The sequence below is a fragment of the Mchenga conophoros genome, linkage group LG3 (genome assembly GCF_057382185.1).
Source record: "Mchenga conophoros isolate Kocher_MC1m ecotype Shallow Benthic linkage group LG3, M_conophoros_male_GT1.1, whole genome shotgun sequence".
Taxonomy (NCBI): domain Eukaryota; kingdom Metazoa; phylum Chordata; class Actinopteri; order Cichliformes; family Cichlidae; genus Mchenga; species Mchenga conophoros.
The window spans coordinates 12,088,660-12,103,961 of record NC_140528.1 but is presented as its reverse complement, the minus strand read 5'-3'; the positions used below and the strand labels follow the sequence as shown (position 1 = coordinate 12,103,961).

General features: G+C 43.9%; 1 protein-coding gene across 1 annotated transcript in view; it reads right to left on the bottom strand.

Moving 5' to 3' along the window:
- The window catches only part of LOC146577274 (protein NLRC3-like), a 276,198-nt gene that overhangs the window by 58,593 nt on the left and 202,303 nt on the right, over positions 1–15,302 (bottom strand). Inside the window, exons 6-8 of the mRNA XM_085252740.1 lie at positions 8,859–8,937; positions 2,862–3,066; positions 913–2,710 (exon numbers count right to left, since the gene is read on the bottom strand). Coding sequence (XP_085108866.1) covers positions 913–2,710; positions 2,862–3,066; positions 8,859–8,937 — 2,082 coding nt within the window. The remainder of the gene's footprint in view (positions 1–912; positions 2,711–2,861; positions 3,067–8,858; positions 8,938–15,302) is intronic.

The following is a 15,302-nucleotide window of genomic DNA, read 5'->3' as shown; positions in this document are numbered from 1 at the left end:
CTATAGTCAGGTAGCTGCACCACTCAAGTCTCAGCATGCATCTGGTCCCCCAAAGCTGAAACTGCATTCACCAAACTTAAGTATCTGTTCACCACGGCACCTTTTTGGTTCACCCTGATCACAGTTATCATTGCAAAGGTGGACACATCAGAAATTGGAGAAATAAGACATTGAAGATAACCTCGTTCACTTACTGTAACCTCCACCAGTGATCTTTCTGATGCTGCTCTACCTCTGTTACAGTGACTCAGATTACCATCAACCAAGACCCATTTCCGGAAACCTACCACAGAGCCCACTTCATGCTCACAGCTTCAAGTGCTTGACTTCCGCCATAGTTCACAGTTCATGTTAAAAAATTCCAAGTGTCAAGTTCCTGTGAGTAAATAAAGCCTTCACGTCTAGTAATATTCAGTTCCTTCACCTTTGTCTGTATTTTGGGTTCACCATGTTGTTCTGGCCACACCGAGGTAACAGATTTATATTTGAAAAACAGAGAGACATGGGGGATTGCAATAAAGATGAGACACAAACCAGACCTTAAAATAAGAACATCTGAAAACGATGTAGGTGCAGTCTGGTAGCTCAAGTATTTGCTTTAAAAAACAGAGCTAGACTCCTGGTTGTTGGAGACAAGTGAACAACTTGAGGATAATAAACCTGTCAGAGGGGCTGAAGGATCAGAGCTCATGTTCTTATAGGCTGGATCTGGATTGTGCTTTGATTCGAGTTGAAGACAAAAATATTTCAGAAATGCTGACATGTCCTGCTGGAGAGAAATATTTAAAGTATCATGACTATTTTAGTGACTATTTTTTAATTTTTCTAAAGTGGTAGTGTTCTTTGAACTGAGCACCTCTGATTTATTTCCCATGATTTTAAGAATGAAGCGATGAGTTCATGTTTACTTACAGAGCTTTGTTGGAGGCTTTGACCACTGGCAGCAGCCTCAGAAGAGCCTCCTCTGAAGCAGAGTATTTCTTCAGGTCAAACACATCCAGATCTTCTTCTGATGACAGTAAGATGAAGACCAGAGCTGACCACTGAGCAGGAGACAGTTCATCTGTGGAGAGACGTCCTGATCTCAGGGACTGTTGGATCTCCTCCACTAGAGAACGATCATTCAGTTCATTCAGACAGTGGAACAGATTGATGCTTTTCTCTGCAGACAGATCCTCACTGAGCTTCTCCTTGATGTACTGGACTGTTTTCTTATTGGTCTGTGAGTTACTTCCTGTCTGTGTCAGCAGACCTCGTAGGAGAGCCTGATTGGTCTGCAGTGAAAGACCCAGGAGGAAGCGGAGGAACAAGTCCAGGTGTCCATTTGGACTCTCTAAGGCCTTGTCCACAGCACTCTGGTAGAAGTGTTTCTCTGCAGATTCTCCTGTTTCAGACTTCTGGGAGGTTGTTTGTTGTTGTTCCAGCAGATTGAGTCCAGAGTTGATGAAGGTCAGATGGACATGAAGAGCAGCCAGAAACTCCTGAACACTCAGATGGATGAAGCAGAACACCTTGTCCTGGTACAGTCCTCTCTCCTCTTTAAAGATCTGTGTGAACACTCCTGAGTACACTGAGGCTGCTCTGATATCGATGCCACACTCTGTCAGGTCTGATTCATAGAAGATCAGGTTTCCTTTCTGCAGCTGATCAAAAGCCAGTTTTCCCAGAGACTCCATCATCTTCCTGCTCTCTGGACTCCAGTGTGGATCTGTTGCACGTCCTCTATTATACTTGACCTTCTTCACTTTGGCCTGAACCACCAGGAAGTGGATGTACATCTCAGTCAGGGTGTTGGGCAGCTGTCCTCCCTCTCTGGTTTCCAGCACATCCTCCAGAACTGTAGCAGTGATCCAGCAGAAGACTGGGATGTGGCACATGATGTGGAGGCTTCGAGCTTTCTTGATGTGGGAGATGATCCTGCTGGCCTGCTCCTCATCTCTGAATCGGTTCCTGAAGTACTCCTCCTTCTGTGGGTCAGTGAACCCTCTGACCTCTGTCACCCTGTGAACATACTCAGGGGGGATCTGGTCTGCTGCTGCAGGTCGTGTGGTTATCCAGACGTGAGCATAGGGAAGAAGCGTCCCCCTGATCAGGCTTGTGAGAAGTACATCAACTGTGGTGGGCATCGTAATATCAGTCACACTCTTAGTGTTGTTGAAGTCCAGAGGACCTCGACACTCATCCAGACCATCAAAGATGAACACAACCTGGAAGTCTTCAAAGCTGCAGATTCCTGCTTCTTTGGTTTCAGTAAAGAAGTGATGAACAAGTCCCACCAAGCTGAACTTTTCCTCTTTCAGCACATTCAGCTCTCTGAAAGTGAATGGAAATATGAACTGGATGTCCTGGTTGGCTTTGTCTTCAGCCCAGTCCAGGCTGTATTTCTGTGTTAAGACTGTTTTCCCAATGCCAGCCACTCCCTTTGTCAGCACTGTTCTGATTGGTTCGTCTCTTCCAGGTAAGGCTTTAAAGATGTCTTCTTGTCTGATGGTTGTTTCTGGTCTGTCTGGTTTCCTGGATGCTGTTTCAATCTGTCTGACCTCATGTTCATCATTGACCTCTGCAGTCCCTCCCTCTGTGATGTAGAGCTCTGTGTAGATCTGATTCAGGAGGGTTGGGTTTCCTGCTTTAGCAATGCCCTCAAACACACACTGGAACTTCTTCTTCAGGGTGGATTTAAGGTTACGATGACAAACAGCAGCTGGAAGTTCTGAATAATAATAATAAAAATACAACTTTAACAATCATATTTTACAAAATGCTGATGACAATTTCTGACCCACTGAGAAATGACTGAACACACTGGTGTCACAAGTCTCTCATTTATCCAGCAGCTTAAATCTTTAGATAAATCCTCTTACTGCTCTGCAGACGGTCAGCCAGCTCCTCCTGCTTCATTCTCCTCAGGAAGTCCACTGTGATCTTCACAAATGCCTCTCTGCTGTTTCTCCTCTGCTCATCATCCTCCCTCTGAAACTCCAAGCACTGGGGCTTATTTGGATTCAGAGCCTTCTGGATCTTCTTCAGCTCGTTCTTCACAAAAGTGATGATGTTGTCCTCCAGCAGCTGGAACAGAATATTTATGAATGACCCACCACTCTGAACTTTAGTCCACACAACATCCACTTCTTTACGATCAAGGGGCATATCATCCACGAACTCTTTACCAATTATAGGTTTGACTTTATCTGATTAACTGAGACTTTGTCCACAACTCCATGATCCCAAAACGTTGATGCTGTTCATATGAATGCAGCGATTTCAGTGGGAGAAACATTTCACTGGTGTTCAGAGCTGAACTACCAACAGGTTGATGATCAAAGCCAGAAACTTGGAGATGTTTCAGGTGACTGAGTTGATCGTACAGACAACTGGTCTTAAAGGTTCACTCTGTTTACGCATACAGATCAGTATTTAAGGTTTGACTCTCATCATCCACTGGGGCACAAACTGGGCGTCATCAGGACACAACAACACAGAACAAACACCATCCCCACAGACACAGCAGCCAGCGAAGCAGAAGAACTTCACATCAAGAAGGTCCTGAGTAAATGTGAACGCTGGTTTGAGGGCGGAGTCAAGGAGGCCATTTATGTGAAAAGGAAAGACCATCTCTGAATGGAGGAGGGGCCTAAGGGTACATTTGTCACCATCTTACATGCTGTGATTGCAGCCATTCCCCAGCTCTCTGTGAACTGGACTCATGACCATTGATCAACAACCATTGATCAATGGTCATGACAATATGCGTACCAATGATCAATGAACTGACCTCCCAGCCCATTGTTCCTTCAGTGGGCTGGTTTCAGTCATACAAATGTCCTGTTTATAAGATTGAAACCTGCAGTCAGCTGAGACTGAAGAAGTCACCTGATGATGATGAAACGTTTCTCCCACTGAAAACATCCAGATGAACAGAATCAAGCTTTTTGGGATTTACGTACCTGGATGATTGAGCATCAAGACACAACTCTGTGACTTTTCTCAGATGAATAAATCCTCTCCTCCAGCTTTGTTTACATCTACCAGCCCTGTGGCGCTGCCCAGGGAAATAATCTATGTGAGAGGTGGAAAGTCATACAGGTGTCTGCTCCTGCCTTCAGTTATTTTATCTACTGTGTGTCAACTGGCTGAACCTCCTCCAACTGTCTACTGTCTCCCTAAACTCAACAATGACTTAGTGATCTATCCATTCTCTGACCAAAGACATCCTGCTGCAGGAGGTTAACATAGCAGCCAATGATGATCCCATTCACTGTGAACAACACATTTGGACCTGATTTGCTGCTCTGGTTTACACGTGAACTTCCACTGCTGCTGTCACCAACTTGAGAGGCTCTACAGAAAAACTGGACTTGTCCATAAAAATCATAAACTACATTACAAGGACAGCACTGCTCAATCAACTCTAATTACTACTGACATGTTATCTCTTCTAACTAAGGTACAGACACTCAAACTTGCTGCTTTCAGTGAGAAGTCAAATGTCTGAATATGAGCTGGAAGCCACTGAGAGTCCTCCTCCTTCCCGTGGGGTTTACTTCCTCTACTACTTTCACTATAAACACGCCCCTTTCATGCACCTGCAGAGGGCCACCAGCAGATGGAGCTGTCTTAAACAAATCCACTTGGATAGTTAGCTGTAGATGATTTTCTCAGTATGATTGTAGGATTTTGAGTTATTCTTTAGATTTATTTAAACTCTTATATTGTGCACAAGTGTTGAGCGACCCATAATTTCTCTGTAGTTTTCATAATCTTGGTAATCCTACATTTCATGTAGGATTACCAAGATGGCGGCGCGCACAGACGCAGCGGCTCACTGCTCCTCACGTTCGGTGTTTTGTTTTTTACTTTCTCTACGTGTATCTGTGTGGATGTGTGTGCTTTTTATCATTATACATCGAGTAGAGTCCACCTACAGTCGTCAGGACCTTTTGAGTTTGGGATTACGCTGTGCAAGGAGCATTACATCGGACTACCACCACTTTCACAGCATTCCGGAGGACATAATAAGAGCTCCAGGGTCTCCGTGGTTGGTTCTTCCCAGCGGCAAGACAAAGAGGAAACGTAAACAAAGGAGGCAAAAGCGTGGCTGCAGGGCGGGTCCACTAGCTCGGCTAAAGAAACAGCCATTTAAGCCACCGCTTCCGAGTATTTTCCTCTCCAACGTCAGGTCCATAACCAACAAAATCGACGAACTGAGATTACAAATTGCAGTCAATAAGTGTGTACGGGACAGCAGCATAATATTACTCACAGAGACTTGGCTGCAGCCATCAATTCCGGACTCGGCTATTGAGCTAGCAGGCCGCACGGTTCACCGTCACGACAGGAACGGCCACTCCGGTAAGATCAAAGGAGGGGGTTTATGCATCTACACCAATGACAGCTGGTGCAAAAACACAAAGACTGTAGACAGCCACTGTTCCCCGGATTTGGAATACTTGACTGTGAAGTGCAGACCCGTCTACATACCTCGCGAGTTTACTGTTGTCATGGTAACGGCTGTGTATGTACCACCCGATGCTAATGCTAACTCTGCCATGGAGGAGCTGCACAAGACAATAAGCAACCAGCAGAACTCCCATCCAAACGCAGTGCACATTATAGCTGGGGACTTCAACCATGCTGATTTAAGGTCAGTATTCCCCAGATTTGAACAGCATATTAAATGTGCAACGAGGGGGAAAAACACATTGGATAAAGCCTACAGCAACATCCAAAAAGGCTACAGAGCAACCCCTCTACCACATCTAGGTTTGTCAGACCACATGTCCATGCTGTTGATCCCTGCATACACTCCCATTAGGAGAAGAGCCCCCCCAGTCACAAAAACTGTGAAAACCTGGCCAGAAGGTGCATCACATCAGCTGCAGGACTGTTTTGAAAACACGGACTGGAGCATGTTCGAACATCAGGACCTTGAAGAGCACACAACATCAGTGCTCTCATATATTAACTTCTGTGTCAACAGTGTCACTGTGGACAAACGTCTCCGGGTGTATTCCAACCAGAAACCCTGGATGACTAAAGAGGTCCAGGTCCTGCTGAAGCAACATGACGCCGCTTTTAGATCCGGTGATGGTATGCAGTACAGTGCAGCCAGATCTCAGTTGAAAAGAGGCATCAGAGAGGCCAAGGCAGCGTACAAGAGAAGGATCGAAGACCACTTCACCACCAACAACTCACGACAGGTATGGCAGGGAGTTCAGCACTTAACCAACTACAAACCTGGCAATACCACGTTGACTGAGGGTAACGCGGAGCTTTCAGAGGAGCTGAACCACTTCTTCGCACGCTTTGAGGTGAAGGGACCAGAGGCAGCAGCAGCAAAAACATCGGACAGCAGCAGCCCAAGCCTCATAGTGCAGGAATATGAGGTGAGGCGCACACTGAGGGCAGTGAACCCCAGGAAGGCCACCGGACCAGATGGGGTAACCGCAAAGGTCCTAAAAGAGTGTGCAGACCAGCTGGCTGGGGTCTTCACTAAGATCTTCAACACTTCACTGTCCCAGTCCTGCATCCCGCCGTGCCTAAAGTCAGCCACAATTGTCCCACTGCCAAAGCGTACTAACATTAGCAGCCTCAACGACTACCGACCAGTTGCTCTAACACCTGTTATAATGAAGTGCTTCGAGAAACTGGTCCGATGTCACATCATGTCCTGCCTGCCACCCACACTCGACCCGCTCCAGTTTGCATACAGAGCTAACAGATCAACTGAAGATGCCATTGCTACAACGCTCCACACCACCATCTCTCACCTGGAAGTGCAGGGCCGTTACGCCAGGCTGCTCTTTGTTGACTTTAGCTCTGCTTTCAATACGATACTCCCGGACAGACTAATAGATAAACTGCTGGAAATTGGACTTCCTTCCACCACCTGCCGCTGGATCAGAGACTTCCTCTCAGACCGTGTACAGAGAGTTAGAGTGGGGCCTCATCTTTCCTCAGCCCTCAGCCTCAACACCGGCTCTCCACAAGGCTGTGTACTGAGTCCCCTACTGTACACTCTGTACACACATGACTGTGTTAGTTCCCACCCAGACAACACAGTCATCAAGTTTGCAGATGATACCACTGTGGTGGGGCTCATCTCAGGGGGAGATGAGACTGCATACAGAGCTGAAGTTCAGAGGCTGTCAGATTGGTGTGCAGACAACAACCTGGACCTCAATACCACCAAAACAAAAGAACTGGTAGTTGACTTCAGAAGGAGGAAGTCCGAGCTGCAGCCTGTCAGCATCAACGGGGAGTGCGTGGAAAGGGTCTCCAGTTTCAAGTTTCTGGGTGTGCACATAGACACAGACCTCCAATGGAGCTCTAACACCTCTGCGGTCTTAAAGAAGGCCCAACAGCGTCTCCACTTTCTGAGAATCCTCAGAAAAATGGACCTGAAGAAGGAGCTGCTGACCGTCTTCTACCGCTGCTCCATTGAAAGTGTGCTGACATATTGCATCGGTGTGTGGTTCTCCAGCTGCACCACAGCACACAGAAAGGCACTCCAGAGGGTCATCAACATGGCCCAAAAAAATCATTGGACATCCTCTTCCCTCCCTGAAGGACCTGTACAGCACTCGCTGTCTCAAGAGGGCACGCAGCATCCTACGGGACTGCACACACCCAGGACACCGGGTGTTTAAGCTGCTGCCGTCTGGCAGGAGGTTCAGGCTGCTGAGGTCCCGAACAAATAGACTCAAGGACAGCTTTTACAACAGGGCAATAGCCCTGATCAATGTAAATAGCTGACCTGACTGGATACCTCCCTGGACTTTTTAGGGGGAGGTAACAATGTTTAAAACGATAACAATAATATTTATATTTATAACAAGGTGCAATAATAATTAATGTGCAATAATAACAGTGTGCAATACACATACACTTATTCTTCTTTTTTATACTAAGTTAATATACTGTGTTGTGTTGTTTGTTACGTTGTGATGTGTCATATCGTGTCGTGTTGTGTTATATGTAGTGCCGACGTAGGACAGTTTTTCCAATTTCATTGTACTACTGTACTATGTATGACTGTGCAATGACAATAAAGAGTTATCTTATCTTATCTTATCTTATAAGAGCAGCCAGACTTTCAGCTGGTTTTTCTTTTTTAAGAGCTCTGCAGGTTTTATGAAGGTGTGTCAAAGTTGTTCTTTGGACATTGGCTGCTTTTTAAATCATTTTCAGTCCTCGTACAGGAACACTCTTCAAGCTAAATCCAAGTGTGTTAGACCAGAGTTAACCTGATAGATATGTGTGGGTGTGTAACTCTTAGAAGCTGATTGGCTGCTTTTTATGGGGGCTGGGTCTTTGGAAAGTGTTTTAGTAACACACCCTGAACTGCACACTTTAACAAACAACATGAGATTTTAACTGTAATGTAAAACTCATGTGATTCACTGTTATTAAGCACAAACACATCTATGGCCCTGTTTCCATTAGTAGCTGCTCAGATCGACTCACCACAGGTCGCCACGACTGGACTGGATCCACTGGTTTCCATTACAGTTGAGGACCACCTAATGTGGTCGTCTCAATACAGCCGAGTGTCAGCTCACATCATTAGTAAGTGCTAATGCTGCTAATTTCCATCATATTTGTCATTTATTGCTCAAAGTTATTGAAGAAACAGTTATTCAGCTTCATTCCCACTGATCTCGACTACAAACTGTTTCACTTTGGTTTTTGTTTAAAGCCTCGATGTTTAAAACGTTTCCCTGTGATCACATTTGCACCGTCTGATTTCAAAGTTTGTTTCTTTTGGTCATTTAGTCCACAGAGTCCTTGGTGTTCTGAAAGGGACCTATAAATAAATGCATTAATATTAATATTAAAGTAGTTGTTGTACATGTACAGACCATAAATATGGAGTCCAGCTGTGTTTGATGCTGCTGGGCAGACTGACCACTGGGAACCTCTGAGCTCTGCTGGTCCACTCTGTGGAGGAACCATGAAGGATTAGATCAACACAGGATAAAGATCCAGGAGTTTCTGCTCAAATAACTTCATCTGAATCAAGTCTGTCAAGTTTTAAACTCTCAGATTGTGAACATATCAGTAATTTTCAGTCTGTTTTCATGGACGTCCTTTCAGTGGTGATGTCAGGGATGATTTTGAAGAAGCTCATCAAACTGAACCATCAGCAGATCACTGCTCCAAAACCAGAACATGATCCGAGTCTCCCTCCACCACCAGAACACCAGCTTTACTAACGTGGTAGATCAGTGTAGTACAGATCAATAACTGATGAGTCATTTGATCAAAATCACTGAGTGCTTCACGTCTGACCCTCTGATGCTTCTGTAGACATTTTGCATATTTAATGAATGTCTGACAGTTTTACATTCATTCTATGAACACAGTGGAAATGTTGTGTTATAGTCTCCATGTTGTTTCCAGCATCATAAATTCTTAAGTTCAGAAAATTAGATTCTTTCTTCACAGCTGAAAAACAACAACATTTATTCTCTATTGAAATCTGCATCGTCCACTCCAAAGGTCACAATCTGAAGGTAACATCTGGTTTTGTTCCCTGTGGTTAACTCTGAGCATCAGTATGGTGGGATTTATCCACTACATCCACACCACTGTGGTTCAGTGTTGTCCTGATGGAGTAACAGCAGCCAGTATGATCCAGGCTTTAGCTGCTGGGTCTCTGTGTGACCTCTCAGACTGTTTAACAGATCAGACACAAAGAGAATCAGAGCAGCTCTGTTCTTTAAAGACAAACATGAACCCACTCAGGTCACACTTTCCCCACAGATATGAGCATCACTGTCCTCAAACAGCAAATGACCAAGTCGAACATTTGGATCTTTTCTCTTTCATTGTTTTCTTTTTAATGAATCTTTGTAACAATCTGAGGATGTTTCAGGTCATATTTATCCAGGAAACACAAACATGTAAAGGAGTCATCACAGCTCTCTGACCTCGTTGCTCCAGGTTCACCACTGAAGTTTGGATTTTCACCTTTGGACCGGTCACTCCTCACAGACGGACAGCTGGACCCTGCAGACTGTGACCTCTGACCTCTGCAGACACAAACATGATTGAAGCAGCTGTGATCACACAGACTGCAGATAATGCAGCTGTTTCCTGTCAGTAACATCCTCTTAGATTAGAGTTCAGCTTTTTACAGGAAAACTGGACAAAATTGATTTTTGTTACAAACTCATTTTCATTTCCTCTCAGCTCACAAACACAGTCAGACAATCAACCAGAGTCAACACTGATTATAATTTCAGTGCAGAATTATTTCTGTTACTCAGTGAGTTCAGCTCTCTGACCTCGTTGCTCCAGGTTCACCACTGAAGTCTGGATTTAGACGTTTGGACCGGTCACTCCTCACAGACGGACAGCTGGACCCTGCAGACTCTGCTCTGTCCTCCTCTTCCTCCATCATCATCTTCAGTCAGTCTGAGAGGTAAACCACAAACACTCAGTGAGTTCACATTAACAGGAGGAACTGAGTTACAGTCGCTGACCTCTGACCTGTCATGTGACCATGAAACCAGGTCAATATGTCTGTAGGTTCAGTCATCCAGGTCATGTGATCTAAGGAGCTTGGAGAGAAAAGAGACGTCTTTAAGTTTCTGGAAGACGTTTCATCTGAGAAGCTTCTTCAGCTCTAAAACCAAACGGTGGAGAGTCCCAGATATTTAAACCTGAGAGGGAAAGAAAGCATGTCGCTGACCCACCACTGATGTTATTTCAAGGAGGAAACTGAGAGCCTTTGCACCAGGAGCACAAACATCAGCTCCAGCAATGATCCACTGATGTGTTTTTATTCCATGTATGAATGTTGTTATTGACAGAGATGACGTTTGTGTGTCAGTGATGCAGTGACTGTTGTTGTTACCTGTACAGGCTGGTTAGACTCTATGAAACAGATCATACAGATCTCTGCATGTTAGAAGAGACTATTAAAGGTCATGAATGAGACAAAGGCAGGGAGGCGTCCTTTACAGCTAAACAGCAGAGTGAGAGAACAGCCAGCACCTCTACATTTATCACATTATACAGCACATGTATGATACTGACAGGGATGAGAAGAATTTAGTGATTCTGATCCCATCATTGATATTACTTATTGATTCTCAGTAGCTCTGCTCTGACAGTCACCACCATCACTGAGCAGCATATCAAAGACATTTGTGCACATTAACTGCATGTTGTGGCTCAAATGTTTGTGCATGTTGGAGGCATTTCCTCTTTGTTGTGATCAGTGTTGGTCATTACTCAAAACAGTCATTATTACACATATTACACAGAACACTTTGATTAAAAGTAATGGAGTACGTTACTTCATTACTCCTCATAACATTACTTTGATGTTACTGTGTGAAATGAACAAATGAGCATGTAACAACATAAAGCTGAGGTACAGCCCCACACACCAACACAGATCCTGATGAGGTCACGTGATGTTTCTCTGAGTGTTTATGAACACAAATCAAAGATGAAACAGCACAAAGACACTTCAAAGTGATTCTGCTGTAGAAACATGAACAGGTAGAAACCTGCAGCCTGACTGCTCATCACTTTGTTACCTGTTCAAGTTCAGCAGCAGCAGCTCACTTTATCACGGTGCTGGTCTGGGGTCAGTGTTTACTCAGCTTTACGTCACTCTGGGTTCTTGGCTAGCTTAGCGTTAGCTTAGTGTTAGCTTAGTGTTAGCTGAACGTTAGCTTAGCGTTAGCATGCTGTGTGCTAGCTTAGCGTCAGAGCTCTGCAGGTGTCTCCTGTGTAAATATTAATCACAGTGACAGTAAAGGAGGTAAAGGGCTGTGACGTCATCACGTACGCTGCGTCCTCTGTGGGCTCTGAGTGAACTCAAAGTACAAACTACAAGTACACAAACACGAACGTAGCTCAGAGTGGCGGACACACTCGGCCTCGTTGGTCCAGCTGTGAGTCCGTTACCGTGAACTATGGAGCGGCAGATTTGTGCTGAACTAAGCTGCACACAGCTGATGTTAGCCAGGAAACATTACACACTGACTTTAATGGAGAGACCGGAAATACAAACACACACAGTTTGTTGTGTGAAGAAATCAAACACGAGCTGAACAAACAGTAAAGTTCCTAAAGACAAACTGTTAAAGGAGGAAACAAAGCAAACTTACAGTTTCTTCACACACCAACAACAAGCTCCACTCCACACCTGGACACTAAACACGGACACACAGGTGAGCTGCTTCCTGGAAGGAGGCGGGGCTCCACCTGAAACTCAGCACAGGTGGGAGGGGCTCAGCTCTGTGTGTGCTGATGTGTTAACTTTAAAAATATGCCGTCTGACTGCTCAGACTGAGTCAGAGTAAAGTTCACATGCTGACGTGTGGAGACATGAAACCTTGTTGTAGCTGCAGGTGTGAACACACTGATCCCAGATCAGCTCTGCTGTATTTGTAACATGAACATTTCTGCTGCAAAGCTTCAAATGTTCAGCATGTTTCTCTGTTTCCAGTCTATAGATCCAGTCACACTTTCTACCTTCACCTGTGCAGTAAAGACTGAGAGCAGAGCTGAAAGCAAGCGTCCAATCAGTGAGCAGCATCAACACCTGAGCTTCATTCAGACTCTGTTATTGAAGATGTTGTTGGTACAAAGTTCATCTGCTGCTCACATGAATCCATGAAAGATTTATTTCACTGAATGTTTCTTCAAAGCTCATTTCAACCTGTTGAAGTCATGAATGAAAGTGCAGACTGAGAGTGGATCACATGATGTTTGAGGTGTGTCATGTGACATGTTCAGTATTGTCACACATGTCTAGATTGTCCCTGATATCATAACTGCTCAAACACTGATGATTATATTTGAAGAATTATTCCTGATGGCAGCAAAGTTTGAATGGAGCTCTCTGTCTGTGCTGATTTGTCGCCCTCTGGAGGTCAAAGCACAAACTGCATGATGTCACTGTAACCACCACAGAGACAGGAAGTGTTTTTATGACTGAAACACTGAAATGATGCTAACGGCTGTCGTTAGGCTCACTGACAGCAGTGCTGATGTGTTCATGTCAAACACTGGCTCAGGTCAGACTCCTTCATCCTTCTCCAGCGTGAGGCCGCCCTCAGACCCACAGGAGCCCTGACCTTTGACCTCCTGACCCTAACCATTTTAGTCTTGTTGCATCTTTAAATGCAAATCCTGTGAAATGGTCAGGGGCGGCTCTAGAGAAATTTTCTTAGGGTGGCAAAATCAAAGCCTTTTCCCCCCAAACACATATGCAGGTGGTTACATGTGGTTAAAATGATTCAAATGCAGTAAGTATGCACGTTTTTCATATAAATATAGTCTATAACTTAATTATTGTCTGTACCCACATGATTACACACTTTAGTTACATGAAACATGTGAGTTTTGATGTTATGTACTGTACAGCCTGTATATTAAATACATATGTAGCCCAATAAGTATAAACTCCAGAAAGCTACACAACATGGGGCGCTTCATTTACAAACACAAGTCTAACTTAAGTTTCACTGTTTTTGTTAGAAAACAGTCACATTGTTGCAGCTTAAATGACACAAAATGTCAGAAATCTGCACTGTCATGAACAAACATGTAAACCTCATTTTTCATGATTTGTTGGATTCACCCTCTGAGGTCTGAAACACAACCGGACATTTGTGACTCCTTTGAGTTTACGTTTGTATTTCACCCTCAGATTGTTTCATTTTATTTTTTCCTCCTCTTGCTTTGTTTGGTATCTTTTCAGCTCAACTGAATTTAGTTGTTTTTTCACTGACATACTGCATTAGTATTACTATTACTATTAATGTAACTATTACTGATCTGAAATCACACAAAGAACTGTGGAGCAGGGAAATTATTTTACTGCTATTGTTAAATAATTGTCATCATTACCATTGCATTAATAATATAATCTGGAGTTTATATTGCATTCAGGGGTTGAACAGTGTGTCTTTCAGAAAGGCTAAAAGTAACAGGACAGGAAACAGGCTTGGAGAGTTTTGCAGAAGTGAAAGTTATTTTGAGCAGCAGGCTAAGACGAGGCTTTAACAATGTAACAGATAGCTTTAAGAAGGCCTTAAGCAGTTATGACTATTTTATACACAATGCATATCTGTGCTTATTAAAGAGTTGGAGCTCGGTCAATTAATTGGGGGTCGGAAGCTTTGTTCGGCGCGATGTCCGGACAATCTATTGTGCAAGTGACTTGGAGCCATAGAAGGAATTGCAATACATGCTTACAAAACACTTATATATCAGGTCATTTCATATTAAGGTTTAAGTAGAGGTTCTTGGTTAAAACATTTATTTAGTAGAAGACATACACATAGTCTCAGTGAGCCTCTGGTCTGGTAAAAGGTCAGAAGTGCAACAGGTGAATTGAGAAAGAGCATGTGAGGTCGTGACACACACACATGAGTTAAATTTATTTAGAGGAGAGATTAGTCATGTCTGGTTGTGACTACAAAAGTGTCTCGGTAAAAGAGGAACTGTCCTTGTTGTCTCGACAAGAAAGAGGAACAATTCACTTTAAGATAAGAACGGAAAGTACCAGCCATGAAAATAGAAGATGATCTTCTAGGTTAAAAGTCATTGTGGTGTTGATCTGATCTATGTATAAAATGTACCGGTGACGCATGAAGGGGCGTCAGTAAACAAACCCTGATGTTATAAAATAATTGTTTGTGCTTTAGTAAGTCGGAGATCACTTGCTGTCGGCGTACAGAGTATCTTCCCACGCGTGTATTCATTAAAATCATTGTTTGACCAAGACCTTCTGGACCATGGGTGGTTTGTACTCTCCTTCCTCAATTTTGAACCTTAACAACTGTGAGCTCAGTTCCTTCATCATTAGTATGGATTATATATGTATCTGTATTATATTAGTATCATATATATCAGGTGCTGCTGCTTTCAGTCATTGTGCAAATGTGCTGTTTGTAAGCTTGTAAAGCTGCAGTCAGCTGAGACTGAAGAAGTCACCTGATCAGTGAGCAAACGTTTCTGAAAACGTCCAGATGAACAGAATCAACCTTTTGGGATCAGCCAGCAATGCAGCATCATTGTTGTTCAGCTTCAGAGGTTTGCAGGAATGAACTGATGACCAGAAACAGCTGCAAAGTCCAAGAAAATACCAGCTGGAGTTCAGCTGCATTTGAAGAAGTCAAAGAAAAGTAAGGATGGCAAAGGGCGACGTTTTCTTCCAAAGAGCTGCAAACATGGTCGACGCCTCATTAGAAGAATCATCTGGACATTTGTGAGGAACTCTAACCAAGAAAGCAACGTCACACAGATCCAACAGACAGTTTCCATGACTGCAAGTG